At 43.5% G+C, this 20580-nt stretch overlaps 2 protein-coding genes across 2 annotated transcripts; one reads left to right on the plus strand and one right to left on the minus strand.

Annotated features, from left to right (window-relative positions):
- Positions 1 to 270: 270 nt before the first annotated feature.
- PVX_092535 (Adenylate and Guanylate cyclase catalytic domain containing protein) lies at positions 271 to 12210 on the minus strand (the record flags this gene model as incomplete). Its single annotated transcript, XM_001615449.1, has 1 exon — positions 271 to 12210. The coding sequence occupies one exon, from the start codon at positions 12208 to 12210 to the stop codon at positions 271 to 273; it is 11940 nt and encodes a 3979-aa protein (XP_001615499.1).
- A 3704-nt stretch (positions 12211 to 15914) lies between these two features.
- PVX_092540 (protein phosphatase 2C, putative) lies at positions 15915 to 20372 on the plus strand (the record flags this gene model as incomplete). The annotated part of the gene is given in 3 exon segments (XM_001615450.1): positions 15915 to 16213; positions 16229 to 17024; positions 17754 to 20372. 1 exon segment carries the CDS (start codon positions 17754 to 17756, stop codon positions 20370 to 20372), a length of 2619 nt encoding a protein of 872 aa, XP_001615500.1. The 5' UTR covers positions 15915 to 16213; positions 16229 to 17024.
- Positions 20373 to 20580: the final 208 nt, after the last annotated feature.

Genomic DNA, 20580 nt, shown 5'->3' on the forward strand with positions numbered 1-20580 from the left:
TATGCATATCATATGATGCGCTTAAAAAAGTGCAGCGATTTGGTAAGGCAGAGAAACGGCAGAGAAAAGGGCAGCGTCAGTTAATTAGTGAAATTAATTAGGTACGAAATGTTTGCAAAAACGTGTTAATTAAGGAAATGCACAGGTAGGTGAGCACGAAAAAGGGGGGCACGCACAGGTGCGTACATACGTATATATACATATATATATATATATATGTGTGTGCGCGTGTTTACCACATTTGGAAGGCCCCAGCTGACCTGTAAACGCCTACGAGTTGGACGCCCCATCGTTCACGTTGATGGAGTACAAATCCCTGTCGGGCGGCTGGCCATTGTCAAACGAATTCGAGTTGCACATGGAGCGAGTGAAGGTGTCGGGCCTCTTGCCATCAAATAGAAGGTCAGCATCCAACTGGTTCTGTCTGCGCATTTTCCGGTTGAGCAGGTACCCCGTGTTGTGCAAATTCTTGGAGTTATTCATCGCATCGATTTCTTTCTTATCGGTTATGATAAAAGATTTGACGTCCTTATAGATGACCCGAACGGTGGTGTGCGGTTTGAAAATGAACCTATTTTTAAACTGCTGTAGGAGAAAATTCTTGAGCGTTTCGGAGACGTTAATTTTGCCAGGGACTCCATTACTCTCCATGAGATTCCCCGTAAGAACATCAATTCCCCATAAGTCATATCGTAGTCGACCCGATCCGATAACTCCCCCTACACATGACCCGTAATGTAATCCTATGCGCATATTCAAATTAGGGATGCATAGTTTCTCCCTTATTTCTTTTATAATTCTAATCATCGAATAGGCCATTTCTAGTACCCTCTCCGTCCCATCAACAGGGTCATAATCTTGGTTGTCCTCAGTGACTGGCTCACTTATAGCTACGTATGCATCACCAATGGTGCATAATTTGTAGAGGCCATACTTGGTGCTGTCGTTATCAAACTTGGCAAATAATTTCTGCAGTAAAGTCAAAACTTCAGAGGCGTCAACTCCATTGGCCCAAGAAGTAAATCCACAGATGTCCGCAAAGAGAAAAGTTAGCCTATCGTGTGTGTAGGCAAGTTTGAGTCTATCCTGTTGGAACTCTTCTAACACATGTTTTGGAAGCATATCGTTGAGAAGCTCTGTTGCTCTGTTTTCTGTCTTCTTGGCACTTTCATTTGCGTAAAAGGTCCTCCTATCTATGGATTCTTTACAGTACGTAGAAATCAAATTGAAGGTTACATACCAGGGGATTAACATTACTGTCGAGTCTGTGGTGATGGTCTTAACCACGCTAGTCGATATGAATGTTAAAGACATAGTAATGAATAACAGGTCAACCAGGATGCACGTCTGGAATAGCATCCCCGTGTTATGGTGCAATATAACTAGGTAAAAAAAGAACTCTATCGTATCATTCGTCATCCATATGGTGTAGGAAGTCGTCTGGTCCGTCTCTGAAATGGCCCATAAATAGGCAATGGAAAAAACGCAAGCGGCAGATATGAATAACAAATTGAGGAAAAATATCATCCACTTTATGTTCAGCAGGGAAGACACTTCTGGCCTCGTTCGGTAGTGAAAAAGTAGCCAAAGGATAAAGCCAAGGTAGGTGTAGAGAGACCGCACAGACCAGTATGCAAAGTAGTTCACCTCTAACGTCTGCGTGGCAATTTTGTGGTCCACGAACACGATGGATACTGTGCTCGAAATTAGGGTCTGCATGACGAAGGTAACTAGGAATATGATTAGGGCCTGCTCGATCGAGTTAATGTTCGATTTGTTGCTGTAGAAGTGGGCCCTGTATTTCGCCTCCAAATTTTTGTCGCTAAATTTGAGGAAGATCCACTCGCTGTTCAGCGATATTACTCGTTTGAATTTGTCCTCCTTTTCGATCGCGGGGGGGGTTCGCTCTGCTCTGCTGTTTGGATTACCCAGATGGGGTTTTCCCTGTGCGTATTCCATTTTGGGGGGGCTCTCCAGATGGTTTACTTCCCCCTGCGTGCTGCGCCCTTCCTTCCGCTTTCGCCATCTTCGCCATCCCCAAATGGAAAACACCTTCGACAAGTAGGAAGCGATATGGCTGGGGGATAGCAGCCCCCCCTTGGATCCCCGTCCGTCCAGTTCTTCCTTCCTGTCTGCCTCCTTTTTGGCGTCCTTCCGAATATTCTTGAGGTAATTCCTCCTTATGTTGCGCAGCATTTTATGGTAGGCCACATGATTCACGTGGTCATAATTGACACACTCATTTGGAGTGCAGTAGTTTTCCCCGCAGATGTTGCATTTCCGCGAGCACAGTTGGATGTCCCTGTAATCATCCTCATCGTTGTTTAGAAGGTCCCTATTAGAAGGGGAAAAATTGCGTAAGCTCTGCTTCGTATGCTGGTCAATTATTTCCTGTGTTCCCAGCTTGCTCCTGTGGTGAAGGTGGTCATTTTCTGGGTCCTTTTTTATGAAGTTTTCATTTAAGCAATATAGGGAGTCGCTAAGCGAGAGCTTGTTCATCCCCCCATCGAACTCTTTCACCTCCTCGAAATTTTTATTACTTTCAATGTAGGGGTTGAAATTTGTCGTGGTGTCATTGTTGAGGCCATTATTTAAAAAGGTCATGTTGAGGACATCTTTCTGTTTCAGTTGGTGCCCTACAGCTGTGCCAATCTTTAAGTTCCTCAACTTAATAATTTCGTAGAAATGGCTATTTACATCTCTAATATATTCATTTGGAAAGTCCTGAAGTGATAGCTCCTTCAAATGTACATAGGCGTCACTCATATCATTGTCTGATTCGTTAAAGCTCTGCTCGTCATTGTAGATGGTATCATTTATATAATACTCATTGTTTTGATTAACCTTATTTGAGTAGAAGCCTAAGATGTTGTGTGTTTGGTCTACGTTTATATTGTTGCTTGGGTCATTACTGTCTAGGTAAAAATCTGGTAAAAAATGATCCTTTCCTTCTGTTGGTTCCTCTAAAAATGGGTAGTTCAATCCAATGACGGATGTTAGCAGGTACGTCGTCATCGTTCCCTTTCCTTTAATTTCTGTTTCCTTCTTTTCATACACCAACGTTTTGTCGTCCTTTACCAAATCGTAGGTTGCTTCGGATATGTGTATGTAGTCCGGCTTGCCCGTCGTCTTCATCCTGGACGCCGTGTTGACTGTGTCTCCGAACAGGGCGTACTGCGGCTTCTTCGACCCCACCACGCCCGCGATGATTCTGCCCGAGTTTATGCCTATCTTCACTCTGATTCGGGCGGGCCTGCCCTCCCCTCCGTTAGCGGAGTTAGCGGCGTTGGCGGTGTTGGCGATGTTGGCGGCGTTAGCGTTAGTGGCAGCATTCGCGCCTCCACTGGTAATTACATCCTTTTTGGCGGCCTCCTGGCTGCCCTCGGCCCCACTGCCGCAGGAGTCCCCCCTCTTGAACATATGCTTCGTCCTCTCGTACTTGATGTGGCTACTAACCTGCAGAATGGACAGCGCAAAGTCGATCGAGTCGTGGGCGTCCTGTTGACCCTTATTCTCCTTGGACTCACTCCCCTCCTTCTTCACCAACCCGCATGCAGCAAGGTACGTTTCGAAGACCGTTTCAATTTTGGTGCAGTTAAACTGTTCTGTGCATTTGTCAAAGCAGAGGAATAGTCTGTCTAGCACTTCCACCAGCCTCGTAGGTTCAATACTAGCCACGATATTTTGAAAGTCATAAATGTCGCAAAAAATTATGGTAACCGTTTCTATATCTTCCGCCTTTAACGAAATGGGGATGCCTTCTTCATTCAGTTCTGAGTAAATCATTTCATCAACAACAAAAGGGGGGAGCATGGTGTTTAATATTTCTCTTTGCTTCCGTCTGGACGATTCAACTGAATATTCTAGGAGGAAATTTTTTCTTTGATTGTATTCTAAGCGGTAACCTACAAAACCTACAAACACATCGACCCCGATAAATAAAGGAATGTAATGTGCTAATCCTTTTTTGTCTAGGAAGTGATCCCCTTTAAATCTGATGATGAAGAGACTTAAAAAAATAATGTTACACAACACCGCATTGACGAATGGCAACCTCAAAATGACAAATGTGTAGAGAGGGAACAGCACTGCTTGGAAAACTCCATCGATGTGCGTAATGGAGTACGTAACAACATGGTGAGTTATGATCAGTATTACCACAGAGCTAATAATTTTGTTAAAATTTTCTATGAAAATATTTTGGAAAAAAGTCGTAACCGTTGCTGCCAGGAGGACCAATTCTAGTAGCAAGGACAAGATGAGGATGAACAAATCGGTGGAAGCATTTGATGAGATGTTCCAATACCTGCTCAGGGATGACTCCAACTTCCAGATGTAGAGAAAGAAGACGCCTAGAAGAATAAAAATGAATCTATACCAAGGGGTAAAAATTTTGTAAAATTTATTCTTCTTATGAATTTGAAACCCTGATTCCAGTTGCATGTCCTTAAATGCTAAGGTAAATCTGTTAATCAGGTTGCTAACTTTTACAATTTCTTTTTGCGCGTCTTCCTTTTTCTTCTTCTTTTTGCCACTGCTGTCATTCAGACTGTCTGCACTTGTGTAGGAGAACTCAGAAGTAGATTCGTTGTCGTAGAACTCTGCCTGATTTTGTATAATGTGGTAGTTCCTCTTGTTCACATCTAGCGGTTCTGGAATGTTTTCCATCCTTTCGTTGTTTTTAAAAAATATGTGCTCCTCGTTAATTCGGAAGCGCTTTCCTTGGGGCAGCAAATCCACTAGGAAGGTGTTCCTTAAGGGGTTCAAGCAGTTTTTCATTTCGACCATCAGGGCTTCGTCAATTCTGGAGATGGACGACTCGGCGTATTCGTCCGAGGCGGAGTGGGTGCGGTCTTCCCGGATGTCCTCGCAAGGGGGCAGCTCGCTATTGGCCGTTTCGTCATTGGGCAGCTCGCCATTTGCCCTCTCTCCATTTGCTGCTTCCCCATTTGCTGCTTCCCCATTTGCTGCTTCTCCATTTGCCGCTCCATTCTTTCCCCCGCTGGCAGCCACGCGATTGGCTTCTTTCCCCTTCACTGGTGGAAGAGTCACCTCATCCGCTGCGAGTTTGCCCTTCCGCGCTTTCATCGCGACTTCCTTGATGGACGGCGCGGTGTCCCCATTCTGTTCCCCGCCATGTTTTGGCAGATCATCACCTGTTGGATGTTCCTTCCTGGGTCTGCTCTCCAAACGGGGTTTATCTCTCTGCTCTGTTGCTTTTGACGCTTTTTTTTCCTGCCTCCCCTCGTCATTTTCGCCGTTTGGACTGCCCCACCTCGTTTTTTTACGTCCACCGGGTTTCTTCTTCCTCCTCTTCTTCTCCTCTTCCCCCTTTGTGGTTTCCCCTCGCGCGTCCCACTTCTCACTTCCACCCTCTGAGAGACTCAAATTCTCCATCCCGTGAACGGCCTGCTGGCACAAGGTGACTCTGGCGCTGCCATAAGTTTTCTCCTCATCGAACTGGGTATCATCATTGCAGCCGAGGGAGATATCCTCTCCATCAAAGATGTCTTGGCCAAATTTTGAGCTACCCCCTTTGTTGAACCCTTTGGAGGAGGAACCGTGGGAGCTCTGAAGGTTGGGCTGTTTGGCTGGACACTTCTTATTCGTTGAGCAGTCCTCCTGGTGGAGCTGCTTCATGGTGGGCTTAAACCTGTACGTCTTGTGAACCGTTCTGCTAAATCTGTGTTTAAATTTTCTTCCGATTTTTTTCAAGTTTATGAATTTTTTCTTGCCGGATAGGAAGTAGACGTACTGGTACTTTCTGTGCTTCTCCTGGTACTGCTCGAACAGCCAGTGGTTGACAACGCTGTAGATATTTGGGAACATGACAGCTTTTACAAAATTGATAAAGATGTAGCAAATGATGCAGGTAGTAAACCAGAGAGTCAGCAAAATGTAGAGAGGGGTCCACATGAAGGTCTGCCTGAAGACCTCCCTTATGTAGTCATTAGAAAGGTAGGCAAACAATATAAACAGAATGGAGGGGAAAAAGACAAAAAGAAAGAAACCCAAACAGGTGATCAGTATGGATGGCGACCATAGAGATCCTTCCAGAAAAAGACGAACAATCGAAATTAAAAAACACCCCAGGAAGCAAATGTTGCCAAACGTGCTAATCGTCACTACCTCCCCATTGCTTAAATGAGAATTCTCCCCAAGTGCCGTGTACGCAAAAAAAAAAACAACCACAGAGTAAAAGATGGCCTCCACAACCCAAGGGAAAAATTTCAACGTACTCATGTTGTATTTCCTCCTACTAAGGGCATAAAATAAAGGGATATTATACAGCACGTCATAATTCAAGTTGTGCTGCAGAAAGGCGTAATAAATCAGGGGGATGAAAATCCAGAAGATGTTGAAGAAGGTGTATAGCAATTCTGGGTAGATCCTTACACAACTCCATGATGCGTAGGCTTGGTAAAAGAACACAGGTAATATGAGGACAATATTTTTAAAAAAATTCCAGTACAGAATAATGCTGATGGTGTATAAATGTTTTGAGCCATATATAAATAGCAACTTGCGAAGACAACAGAAATTTTTTATGCAATAATCTGAATAGCCAGAAGAAATTATACGCTCAGGGGTCATGATACTAACTCCTATATTTGCTTCCTGCAGCATGGCTATATCGTTGGCTCCATCTCCGATGGCTAATGTGTTGGGGGTTGGCGTCAGTCTATGCTTTATCAACTGTACAATGAATGCCTTCTGCTTTGCAGTTATTCTACAGGCTATCACTACATCGGAGCTGCATGCCATGTTTAGAAAATGGGTTTGCAAGTCACTATGGTTTAGGAAGGTTTGTAAATTCTTTCCATTGATAAGTAGACACATTTTTTCGTGACTCTTTTTTTCTTCCTTCTCCAATTGGAACAGTTCATACAGCGCTTTTCCTTCTCTTTTTAACTTTTTACAATTTGTATTTTCCAGCATGGCGTGAAATATCTTCGTGTGTGAATTTAAAATTTTACACAAAAAGGAAATGTGTAATGAGTACTCTACATTGTCTCCTGTTAGCATCCAAATACGGATCCCTGACTGCCCCAAGATTTCTATCGTTTTGGGTACCTTCTTTTGTAACCTATCTTTAACCCCGGTGATGCCTAGGTAGGTTAACTCCGTCTCCACTGTTTCGGCCACCTTCTCTAGTCTCTCCTCTTTGTTGTATATCGACACGCACGCATCGTCGTACATCTTTTTATACTTCACCGTTTCTTCTTCGTTTAGGTACTTGAAGGCAAACACCATGGTTCTTAGCCCCTTGACGGAGAACTTGCGCAGCTGCTTTTCTAGCTGTCGGTACCGCTTCGCAAACCTGCAACTTTCGCTCCTTCCAGTGGAGTCCGCCTCGAGGTGCACATCTGTTCCGTGATGGGGGCATTCTGCATGGTGGGAATGATCTCCGCACTGGTGGCATTCTGCATGGTGGGAATGGTCTCCACACTGGTGGCATTCTGCATGGTGGGAATGATCTCCGCACTGGTGGCATTCTGCATGGTGGGAATGATCTCCACACTGGTGGCATTCACAGTCTGTGTTAATCCCACTGGCGGAGCTCTTCCCCTGGCTCGCGTCCATTTGGTCTCTTTTCCTGGAGTGCCTTCCTTTACTGCTGGGCGACCCCGTCGGATTGGCCCTAACCCGCCGCCTCTCCTTATGCGCCTTTCTCTTCCGTCTCCTCCGCTTTCCCCCCCTTTCTAAAAACCTGCTATACTTCAAGTTTAGAAGTGACAGGATGGACGTGTCGGATCCCTTCACATAGAGAACGGAGCCGGACTGCATAAACTCCGGCTTGACGACGACAGACATTCTCCCCCTCTTGTTCGTGAATTCGTTAATCCCTATGATGGTCCACTTGTGCAGGTTCCCATCTATTTCGACGCACATGGTGTTTTTGTTTCTCAAAATGAGTCTGTAGCCAAGGTAGTTGGAGGTGTAAATTAGGCACTCCTCATCGAGGGAGCTGGACTGATACTTGATGGCATCCAGGTAGGCATTCGACTCGGAAGCGTAGTTATCCGTTATTCGGGGGTCCCTACATTTGTCGAGGTCAAAATCGGAGTGCTGCATACCGTTGCGCTCCTCCGTCCTTTTGGGGGTTCCTCCGTCATCATACATTGGGGGCGGGCCATTCGCGCTGTTATTTGGGCCGCCATGCACGCTGTTATTTAGGCCGCCATTCCCGCCGCTATTGCGGTATCCCCTCTCATTGACGAAGGAGGCGAATTCGAAGCTCTTTTCATCCGGGTTGTTCGACTTGGCTTTGTATTTTTTCACCACTCCAGGTGCTCCACCCTCACTGTTGCGATTGCTCGCGTAGCTGTTCAGGGAAAGCAGCTTCTCCTTCGAGATTTGCTTAAACGAAACTGCGCTAATCCTCTTGGAGATGTAAGCGCTCTCACTCTTCTTATTGTCCTTCTCATTGGAAAACAAATGCTTGCTCTTTTTCATATTCAAATAAGTGTTCCACCTACCTGTGTGTTTTTTTTCCGCCCCTTTGTAAATCTCTGAGCTGGCGAAAGATGTGTAACTTTTTTTTTTTTTCCTAAATTTTTTATTAAAAAGGAATTTAAATTTTATGTTGTTTTTTTTCTCATTTTTATGCTTCAAATTATTCAGCGTGTTGTAATTGTACAGATTCGTTTCGTTTTTCTTTTTCGCATTTTTGGCAGTGTCTGACATTTCGGTGATCCATTTCGTTTGCCTGTCTTCAAATTTGCCTACCCCCCGATGTTCTTCTTCCTCCAAGCAGTCATACTCCATGGACGTTTTCAAATTCAGCTCGTTCCTCATCTTGACCACATCGTTTGACTGTTGCTTCGGGTGGTTGTTGTATTTTTCCATATATTGGGAAACTCCCTTGGAGCTCCTCGAGGGGAAATGAGTTAAGTTTTTGTTTCGGATGTAATCGAATTGGATGAAAGGGACAACTGCGTGGCATAGAGATATGCATTTGAAGAACTCATCAATGTAGTAGCCTCTCCAGGTGTTCGAATTTAAGTCTTCGTAAATCTTTTTGTCATCAAAATCGCACCTCGCTTTGACGGATCCTGTGTTCATATTTATGCGAAAATTTTGGGGCCTCGAAAATTTGTGCTGCGTTAAGTAGGTTTGGTAGTTTCGGTCGAAGAAGTAGGACAGGTCGGCACTTTCGCGGTGGGGTTCGCGGTGGGATTCGCTGTGTGATTCGCGGTGTGATTCGCGGGGGTACTTCTCTCCGTCGCTCCCCCCCCCTCTGCCTGTATCCTCCTCCCTAGTGTCATCCTGCAGACGCGTGCGATTGTGTTTTTCCCGTCCCAGTTCGGAGTAACTCCTGAGGCTATCAAAATCGTTGGCCATTTCGTGCTGCTCGTTGTTGGACGAGGAACACAAGAAGGACGAATTGGCGTTGTGGTGGACGCCGCAGGAGGAGAGGTATGAGGCAGAAGACGAGGAAGAGGACAAACCGGATGATGAGCAGGATGATGAGTACGCCGATGTGTACGCCGATGTGCACGCCGATGAACAGGGTGAAGACGAAGGGGCGGAAAAACGGGAAGAAGACATGGGCGATATGGAAGAGGATAGCGTTGCAGAATTTTGCAAATATGGACATTCATTTAAAGAGTTGCCAGACATTTTTCGATCTATGCTCTTCGATTGGTAATTCCAAAAGGAACTAGATTTATAGTTCGGGAACATGCTGTCTCCTTTCTTCGGATTATCCGCATCGTGTGTGTGTGCATTCTCCGATTGGTTTTCACTTGCGTTTTTTCCGCGCCTTTGTTCATGGGGATGAGGGAAATGGTCCCTCTTTTTGCGCGCCCCCTCAGCAGCTTGTTCAAATTCATCAGATGACTCATTGCAGATGTTGGTGACGAAGGAGATTTTTTTTACCATCGCGTCTTCCGAGTCTCTCTTTTTAAAGAAGCGGTTGCTACTGCCATGCTTCTTCGAAACATTATCGCCATTGTGGGAGGATCCCGTTCGACTACAATTGGAAGGCTTTGTTTTCCCCGTTTTTGCCTTTTTCCCCTTCTGCCGCCTTCCTCCATACGTTCTACCACCAATGGAACACATGTTGAAAGACATGTCGTTGTTCGTCAAAGTTCCCGTTTTGTCTGTAAAAATAAAATCGACGTTTCCTAAATCTCCATGCATGTTAGAATTGAGGCAGATCCCCCAGCCGTATTCATCTTCTTTGGGGGTAGAACGGTCCTTCGGGAAGTAGCACTTACTGGCGGTTTTCATTTTATCCACTTTTTTGACCGCGCCAATTGTTCTGTTTGCCTTCCTTCGTCTTCGAAAAAATGGGAGGAGGGCGCGCAGCGGGTTTCTCCCTCGCCGCTTCGCGACTTGGGTGTTCAGTGGGGTTGGTTTGTCTGCGTGGCTGCTGGCCTGGCAGTTAGCCTCCCCGTCGACATCGCCCCTATTCTCCACGTCGATCTTGCCGCCATTCACTACGCCAATTTTGCCGCCATTCTCTACGCCGCTCTTGGCGTGCCCATGGAAGGGCTCGCGGTGCTTATCCCTCATGTTCGCCTCAAAATTGACGAGTCTGTCTTTCCTAAAAAAGGCATTTTGCACCCTTGCGAGTAAGTGATTCTTCCTGTTTGCCCTTTTCCCCTGCAGACTGTCATTCTCGGTAAGGGAGCTCCTATTATGAGCAGTATTCGAGTGAGACTTTGAGTTGATCAAGCTGCTTTTGTTATTAAAGTAACTTTTAAAAGCCCTAAGTTTATCAAAGGTACTGATGAAGCTTTTCCTATTGTCCGAATTTTGTTCTGTGTTGGTTGAGGAAAATCTATTTTTGGTAAAGTTCCTTCTGCTAAAGTTATTCAAAAAAAAGGTGTATTTTCTAAAGAAGTTACACGATTTTGTAATTCTCAAATCAGCATGTTCATCACCTTCATCGATGATGGATGGTTCGGATAACTCATTTTCGAAGGTACTAATTCGATTGTCATTTTCGATGAGCACACTTTGCAGAATGGAAATCAAATCGACCGTTATGAGGATGCTAATGGGAATGATGTTTGCGTAGAGCAGCGTGTACTTTACAATAGACTCGAACAAATTATCCTTTACAGTAATTAGCAAAAAGTGAGTTCCATTTTTGAATTTATCATCTTCAGTCCATTTGCACAGCACAGATATGAACACACAAATGAGGGTAAATATAATCGTCAAAATGGTGTATATATTTAACTCTCTATTTACATTTCCAGATTTATAAACATTCTTTAATATATTTTTCATAATTTTTGTATCCGTGCCTGTGTAAATTATAACTCCGAAAATGTAATCTGTGTTTTTTATGTAGGACCCCTTAAAGACAACGTTGTTAATTGATAGGGAGGTAGCACGAGGATGTGCATCTAACTTTAGGGAACCATTAAATGATTCCATATTGCTGTTTGGCTTTTCACAAATGATTCTTCCTCTTATGTTGCAGATTCCGTAGATGGACGTTTCATTCCTCGTTTCATTAACACAACATTTTTTGTTCAAGTTTGTTTCTCCATTTATTAGTGACGTCTCTATGTAGACCAACCCTTCGTTATTGTTGCAACTTAGCAGGAGGATATCTGCTGGCACTTGCTCATTTTCTATCAAGCGAATGATACTACCCACCGTTAGGTCCATCCACCTCACTGCTTTGAGCTGACTATTGGAACCGTCAACAACGTGGCACAGCCTGTTATTGATTTGAGAGTCTATATTTGATCTCCTAGAATCTTCATATACATTTTTCACAATAGATATGCATACGAAGAAGGCGAGCAAATAAATGGAAGAGTGTTTTGTATAATACATATAATTTGACAGGTTCTGAAAGGCGGGCATGAATTCTAGCAGGCAGATGATCAAAAACCAAATGTTTGGCAATCGTAAGAATTGCTCATATAGGCTCTTAAAGAGGAAGGAGTACGTTCCATACTTATTGGAGCATATTTGATTTGTTGGGAAACTTATCAACTCATCTGTGTCCGTTGGGTTGATTTGTATTTTTCTAAAGTCCCATAAGGGCTGATTATTCGTGTCTTTATACAGCTTCTGCTTCTTCTCCATCCATGCTGCTTCCGCTGTGGTAAAATCATTTGGCTGCTTATTTTCGCTCACATTTTGATTCTTCATGTTTGCATGATTTGCGAATAACTTCCCAGAGTACTTTGCCTTGTATCCGTCATTTGCCTTTTCGTGCATTTTTTTTCGCTCCATCATTTTGGCTTACTCATATGTTGGCATAGTTGACCTTTCAGAGTTGCGTTCACGTGGGTGTGTCTTTTCAGAGCTCGTGAGTAGGAGCACATTTTCTCCCTTTGCGCGTTAGGGAAGGGGGGGGGCGCTCAGCAAAAGCTACCATGAATGGGCAGAAGGGCACATAGGAAAAAGGCGCGCACGTATTCTCTGCGTTTGCAACCGTTACGAGGGGAGTCTCTACCCCGCCACTGCTCGCTCGTAGATGCACGTGCTCGTTTTTACCAAATGTTTAATCACACCGATGGGGGAATTTTAAACAGGGCAAACCGGGACCCGCGCGAGAGCAACCTTCTCTGTTGGTGAGGGACTGCACATGCGCAGAAGCAGACACAAAGGCATACCTACACGCGAGTGCCCACTTCGAGGTAGAAACGCACGATGCGCCGCTTCACATTTTAAAAAAAACACCCCTCAATTTAACGGTAGCTAAAAAATGTAGCTACGAGAAGTAGGGCGTAATTCGCATTGGCGTCCGCGAGAGGGTAGCTCGCTTGCCGCAAGCGCGAGTAAATCTGAGCACATGAGAAGTGTGTACGGGGGTCAAGCGCGGGTTACACAAATGCGCAGAAAATTGAAGAAATGTGCAGAAATGTGCAGAAATTTGAACAAAGTTACACAAATTTTTTCCCAAGTTCGCGCCAAGTGTACATCCCTGCTAGGCAGAAAGAACTCAAAAAAAATTTAATAAGAGGAACATTAATTAGAAGATGAGGGGGAAATTGACAAATTGCTCTTTACACATGTGCTCATAAAAATAGCGCATAATGTGGACATGCCTGGAATGGCATAATAAAAAAGAAAATAAATAAGTAAATAAATGAACAAAAAATGAAAAGTAAAAAATTAACAAAAACTGAAAAGGGGAAAATACAGTAAACACTTAAACAAATGTGTGAACTGTATGAGCGTAAACAAATGATATTCTCGAAGTGGTTAAAAATATTTTTGCTATGAAATTACTCGCGACTGAAGCAGGCATACGGGTGTGTACGTTTTTAGCGTTTTTTATTTTGACGCTTTATTTATGCTTTTAGCATCCCTTCGGCGCTCGTTCGGCCTTCTTTGGGAAGCTCATTTTTGGGGCAATTTTGGGAAGCTCTTTATTGGAGCAATTTAGGGAAGCTCTTTTTTTGGAGCAATATATTGAAGCACCCTTTTGGAGGAACCCTTTTTCCCCTTTTTTCTTAAATTTACGCCACTTCCTTATGCTAACCCTACCCCATTTAGCCGCATGATGAGCATTATTCGACGCCTTAAACGGTGTGAGAAAAAATAGACCGAAATTTGGAACACAAATGTTACGTAAGCTGGTATTTGTGTGCACCGAAAATGTGTATACGTAAAAAAAAGGGGGGAGCTCTTTTCACATTTGAGATAGAAATAGAGGGGGGAAATATCCCCACGTGTGTAAACAGACTCATACGTTTACCAATACGTATGCGATGAGAAAATGTAAACTGAAGGTTGACGAAATTCGGTGCAACGGAGGCACATCGCCCTATGTTCTTTTTTAAAAAGTGAGAGCTGTAAGGAGAGAAAAATGAGGCGATGGAGAAATGGCTGTGCTCGCTTATGCACCACGTTGTGCTTAAACTAGAGGGTCAAAAGGAACAAATCAGGCCTTTATTTTGTGAAACGCAAATTTGCACCATTTAGCGCAAACCGGAAAGTGGGCAGATTATAGGGGGGGTTCGACCAAATTGGGAGCTCCCACAACGAAAGCACACTGTCTTCACAACAAATGCAACTGTGGGAGGCCGGAGCGGAACTTACCAAAACGTACGACCATCCATTGTGCACATGGCACTTTTGAACCGAGCACGCTCTTAAAGGTGAGGAAAAAATGGAGGGGCAACATCCCCCAAGTGCTTAAATACAGGTGTGGGCAAAATGTGCACACCGTTATAGCAGCAGAAGTATGTAAACGAATTGCGTCACATGTAGCCACATTTTAATGCTTCATTCAACCGCTTCCGCCAGTCCGATGGCTGTGATGAGGGCATATATTTTCTTTTTTCTCGCACGGCACAGGAATAAGGAGAAGGGTAAATACACATGGTGTTGGTTTCTCGGCCACGTCCTCCCCATGTTGGTAGGAAAAAAAAAAAAATTGTACACACAATTGACTTCGCAATATGCTCGCTTTACTGTACCACGCTTGAACGGGGCGAACAAATTGCAACATTATTTTTTCGCATAATCAAAATGGAAGAACAAAGCGGTGTAATAACATGAACAAAATTTATGGCCATTTCTTTTTGTGTAAATTTCGTTACCTTCCAACCTTTGGAGATGCTTACATGGGTGAGAAGCGATATGAAGAGCGGCTCGCTCCAAATTCGTTAATTTTGTGGGATAAAGAGGCTGGGATGAGGGTCTTTTCGCGCAACGCGGTTTTTCTCTCTTTCACTCGGTTTAAAGAAAAATTTGGTGAGTCAACTACCCCCGTTTGCATATGCGAAATGTTAACGTAAGAGATGGTGGTTTCGTGCAGAGAAAAGTTAAAAAAAAAAAAAAAAAAAAAACACACATTTAAATGTGACGTAAATATATACATAACGTTGACCTCTGTTTATCTTTGCATCTCCTTTTTAACATTGAATCACTGGGACCCCTTTGATTGTCCAAATTTGAAAAGCACACATAACTATTGGAACGCACTTAAAAATGGAGTACATTTCCAAAGTTTCGTTTTCGTCATGAATATCGGTTTAGCCTTTTGGGACGCGGCGACTTTTCGCTCCCGATGTGTGTTACCGATTTCTCTAAGAAAAATAAAAGGAAGCGTTTCCACCTCCTGCGTTACCATCAAGCGATGTGGCCGTGCCTTTAGGCAAACGCGCGGGGCGCACACCGTTCACATGAGGATATACATACATATATATATGTATGTATGTGCACATGCGTCGATTGCTCTTTATCTGCGAATTGGCTAATGTGTTAATGGACACACACGTGGCTACGCAAAACTGACACCCACGGAGTTGTACACATTTGCAGATTCACTTGGAAAGTAATTAAAGCCAAATGAATGTCCTAATTTTAGGCAGTATAAATGCACAGCTCAAAGGGGAACACCTCAAAATATTTGCCAAACTGCTCAAGGAAATATTTTGCAAATTTTTTGTCACCCTGTTTTTTCCCTCTTTATGTGCACGTGTTACAGCCAGGGGTTAAAAAAGATCTTTGCGCATTTTACGCAGTAGGCATACGTGTAGGCGCATGCTACTCATACGCAAGTGTGCTTGTAATTACAGTCAAAAAAAAAAACAAAAAAAAGAAGTATTTAATTGAAAATAATGCCGCTTGGTTTGAAGATAATTTGACTGGAATTATTTCATCCCATTTTGCTTGACGTGTATTTAAAAAAAAAAAAAAAAACATTTCGTAGGGTAAGCAAAATACATTTTATGCTTCCGTTCGCGGTATGTTCATGCTTATGCTATGTGTTAACATCCACGCTAATGCCAACTTTGCAGCTGCCGTAATTTCGAAGCACACACGTTCGTTCATTTCATATGCTTTTGTATTTACCTACATCAAAATGTATGACAGAACATTTGCGAGCGCGAAATGAGGAAGAGGCGCATACGAGCCATCACTCCATTAAGCACTATTTTTCGAGGAAGCGTTTTAAGCAGAATTTTTTTTTTTTTTTTGCATTTTCTGCATACATAGCATAGGGGTGTGATAGCGAAATTGTTCAAATCCCTCCAACAAATATTTATTATGGCATAACTGTGCGTACGCTTTTTTGCGTACATGTATCCATTTGAGTGTACGCTTAAGGTGACGACGCATACACGTGTACGTTTACGTGTACGTTCAAGTGTACTTGTGCACGTAGCATTTTCTGCCATACAAAATGTGACGAGAAATTCCCATGTACATGGGCGCAGCATAGCGATCGGTGAGTTTCATTGCAAGGTATCGCGCAAGGGAAAAATTGCGTCCTCTCATTTTTGTGCAGTTTTCCCAGTTGGTGCTTCGCCCAGTTGGTGCTTCACCCATTTGGTACTTCTCCCAATTGGTACTTCGCCCAATTGGCACTTCGCCCAGTTGGCACAATTTCTTTTTTTCAACCCCAGCTGTGCAAAGCCCCAAACGGCCTTCTGAGAAAGCTTCGCGAAAACCCCCAAGTGTAATTTCATATCAAATAATTTAATGTGTTACGAAATGTAAATTCTGTTCCAATGTACAAACAGCTTAACATGCCATTTTCGGTGGTTTCCTTTTTTTTAAAAAATCGTGTACGTGTTTTCACGCCAGCATGTACATTTTCACGTGTATACATGGATATGTGATGGAACTACGCATTTATGACATATGCTGCTAGTGTTACTGAACCAAACCCTTATGTTTACGTAATAAGCGTACGTGCGTATGAACACGCGAGTGGTACGTACGGCGCGTTTGTACGCATATTATAATATAGCAATACATATGTTATGTGCTCAATGTGGATGTATATACATGCGGATTTACAGTTTACTTTACGTGTATTTCTGATACATATTTTTTTTTTTATACCATTTTGTAATTTTTACAATTGAAGCTCTATCTTTAATGAATTTTTTTTTTCTTCTTCCCCCCCTTTCTCATAAGTATAATATTTGTACAAAAAGAGAGGAAACAATTTTTTGTTTTTCAAACGTTAAGCCTTTGCTCTCATATTCCATAGTGGGGATTATATTATATACGGTATAGCAGCTTTGCAAGGAAAGAGATAAATGGTCACCTGGATGTTTTTGAAGCTGTAAGGGAAGGTCACAAAGGTAAAGGGAAAAAAAAAAAAAAAAAAAAAAATACGAAATACGAAATACGAAATACAAAATACAAAATAACTTGTGTAAGCATTACAATAGATGCATTCGCGTCCCTGCGTTCCATATGTGTTTTATGTGAACTGCCAAAGTGCCATCGTAATGCGGGGAAAGAGTGATGAGAGGAGTACTATGTAAGAACTGAGCGGGAGAGCGGCGCGTAGTGAGGATATAAGATATAAGTTATTACCACCTGCCGCGGCACACGGCGAAGCGTGTACGTACATGTACCATTTTGCGCCAAACGCATGTGTGAAATTTTAAGAGAAAAAAAGAAAAACAAAATGCTACACGCAAGGAAACAATAAGGTAATTTCCCGCGAACGAGCCAAAAAAATAAAAGAGAAATGACACCGTAACTGCGCAACCAAGGTGTGTCATAAGAAAGTGCATACACGTGAAAGGGGCAAATTTTGCAAAACGGCAGCAATAAGCGTATGTACCACATAAGTGCACCTTAAGTACGTTTATTCGAGCGGGAAAGAGTAAAAAGTGACATTTTCCGTAGTATTCCAAGCTGCATCCCGCGTGGTTTATATTTAGCTGAGCGCACTTCGGCAGGCACACCTGCATACAAGAAAGAGCGTCGCGCCAGCATCGCTCCCAACGCAGTGGTGATAACCCCTTTTTTTTCCTACTGTTCATACGCACCATATCGACCGCCCTACTACCTTCCAACAGATGGGAGCGTACTTGTCGGCACCTAAAACGAATAAGGAGTCCCTGGACGGAGGAAACTTAGAGCTAGACCCAAGCAGATATGGACTGTCGTGCATGCAGGGATGGAGGAAGAACATGGAAGATAGTCACATTTGCTATAACAATCTGAAACTGAACGAAATAGAGGAGGACGTATCCATTTATGGCGTTTTCGATGGACATGGAGGACCAAATGTGTCAAAATGGATTTCGTATAATTTCAGAAGGATCTTTTTAAGATGCATAAAAGAAGCTAGTGAGGAGTTAACCAAGAAGAATCTAGACAAGTCCAAAAATTATAAATTAAAACTAATCAAATTGACACTTGAAAAAACATTTCTCAAGTTAGATGAAGAAATGCTTCTCACAGAAAACCAAGAAAAATTAAAAAAATATAGTGTACCTACACAGGAAAATGAAGAAGAATCAGACACAAGGGAAAATTATTTGTATTCCATTCTGAACGATATTATATCGAAAAATATTAGCATCAAAGCGATAGAGAAAGATGGGAAGAGGTGCTTACAGGTTGTTTATAATAAGGATGGGAATCCAGTAGAGGAAGGCAATGCAGAATCGTCCACCACGCTAGCGGATGAGGAAAATAACAAATCGCCTGATTTGATAGGCAGCACGGATAGTATTGTAAAGGAGGAGGATGAGGAGGAGGACAACGAAGATGATGAAGATGGTGATGAAGCTGCTGAAAAGGAGGCTGCAAAGGAGGAGGGAGCGAATAAGGATGCCGTGAAGAAGGAGAGCTGCAAAGAAGGGGGAAGCGCTCAAGAGGGGAACAACAAAACGTTAAAGAAAGACGACGAAATTTCGGAAGGGTTAACTGCCGACGGTGGAGAAGAAAAAGGTGCACTCAAGGGGGAAATCGAAAAGGGCGAAAAAACGGAAGACGATGAGGAGCAAAACAGTGGAAGTACCGAAGAAAAAACAGATGCAGAGGAGAAAAATAAGGAAGCAAATGTGGCAGAGGGTAAGCCCGAGGTGGACACAAATAAGGCTATATCAACTGGGAGTGGCGGTGAAAATAAAGGCAAGGCGAAAGACGAAGATGGCAAGGAACACGCAGATGGATATGCCGACAACGGGGAAAGCGCCGAAACCAATGCGAAGAGACTGAAGAAGGGCATGAACGACTACTCGGGCAACGAAAAGGAGAGCAACCACGAGGAGGACCTCAGCGATGGCGCTAGCGGTAGCACCTGCGAGCCGGTGGTTAAAGCAGAACTGACGTATGACAACCTGAAGTGCATGGAGGAGGCAGCGGCCAAAGAAGCGAAAAATAACGGAGCAAACGGGAACCTACCCGGGTTTGACGAAAGCGCACTGAGGATTTATGAAAAAGGAAGCAGTAGCAGCGAAGAGGGATTTTCCTACGACGAAGCTGTGACAAACGTAATCGATAACAACATAAGTAGTAACACCGATGCGAGTAACGAGGCAGACGATTGCAATGGGTTGTATTCGTCCGACGAGTTGCGCCTATTTGAAAATTACTATTCAAATGATTATGAAGATAACATAGCTTATAGTTGCGGGTCGACAGCACTAGTAGCAGTTATCCTTAAGGGGTACCTCATAGTGGCGAATGCAGGAGATTCTAGAGCCATCGTTTGTTTTAATGGGAACTCCTTAGGCATGTCCACCGATCATAAGCCACATTTACAGGAAGAAGAAGCCAGAATTAAGAAGGCAGGGGGATACATTTCCAATGGAAGGGTTGATGGAAATTTAAATTTGACAAGAGCTATTGGTGATTTGCACTATAAAAGGGATCCATTTTTACCTCAGAAGGATCAAAAAATTTCTGCTTTTCCGGAAGTTACCTGCGTTACTTTAACTCCAGAAGATGAATTTTTATTCCTCGCTTGTGATGGCATTTGGGATTGTAAAGATGGGCAAGACGTGGTCGGGTTTGTGAAGACGAGACTTGAAAAGTTTGAAGAACCAACAAGTGACGAAACTGTAATTGACAGCACGGACAACACGAATGAAAATGCCACGACGACTATCACCACGAATGAAAATATTGTTAACAGTATGGGCAGTGAGGAGAAGGACAAGTCGAAGGAGTTAGAACAAAATGAAGTAAGCAAGGAGAAGAAAAACGCCGAAGGGGCGGGAGCGGGCCCATCGATAGGCAAAGACAAACACAACAAAACGACTGCCAAAGGTACGAATAGCAACGATGAGGGTGTTGAAAATGGTAGTGAGAAAAAAAAGACAAAGGAAGAAGGAGGCCTCTCTGAAGACGCTCATGGGGAGGACGACGATGAGGAGGACGACGAAGACGACGAAGATGAAGAAAGCGCTAGTCGAATGAGAACCCATGATGGATTAGAAATGGATAGGTATGATGAAGACGACACCAAATTTGATTCCGCACCAGTTATCGTAAGGAAAAAATTCGAAAAATTTAATAAACTTTCCCAGATTTGCGAAGAACTGTGTGATGAGTGCTTGTCCAACAATTACAAAGAGAACGACGGAATTGGATGCGATAACATGACGTGCCTGATCGTTCAGTACAACCCCATTTATAAAATACACACGGAGAAGAAGTTTTTAAATATAGACGATATTGAGTAGCTGCCGGGAGGCGTCCTGCGGTTTGTAGAGGCTATGCAGCACTGCGTTGGACATGCAACCAAATGGCTGGGTGGATGGGCACATGTACCGTATGCGTGCGCTGTGTGTGTGTCACCCACCCGCTGTTCGTTGTTTGCTCATTACTACATACTGCGACAGACGCACCGCCCGTTTGTCCAGTTGCCTCACATTTAAAAATAGCAAAGGC

Source organism: Plasmodium vivax, chromosome 9 (genome assembly GCF_000002415.2).
Source record: "Plasmodium vivax chromosome 9, whole genome shotgun sequence".
NCBI lineage: Eukaryota > Apicomplexa > Aconoidasida > Haemosporida > Plasmodiidae > Plasmodium > Plasmodium vivax.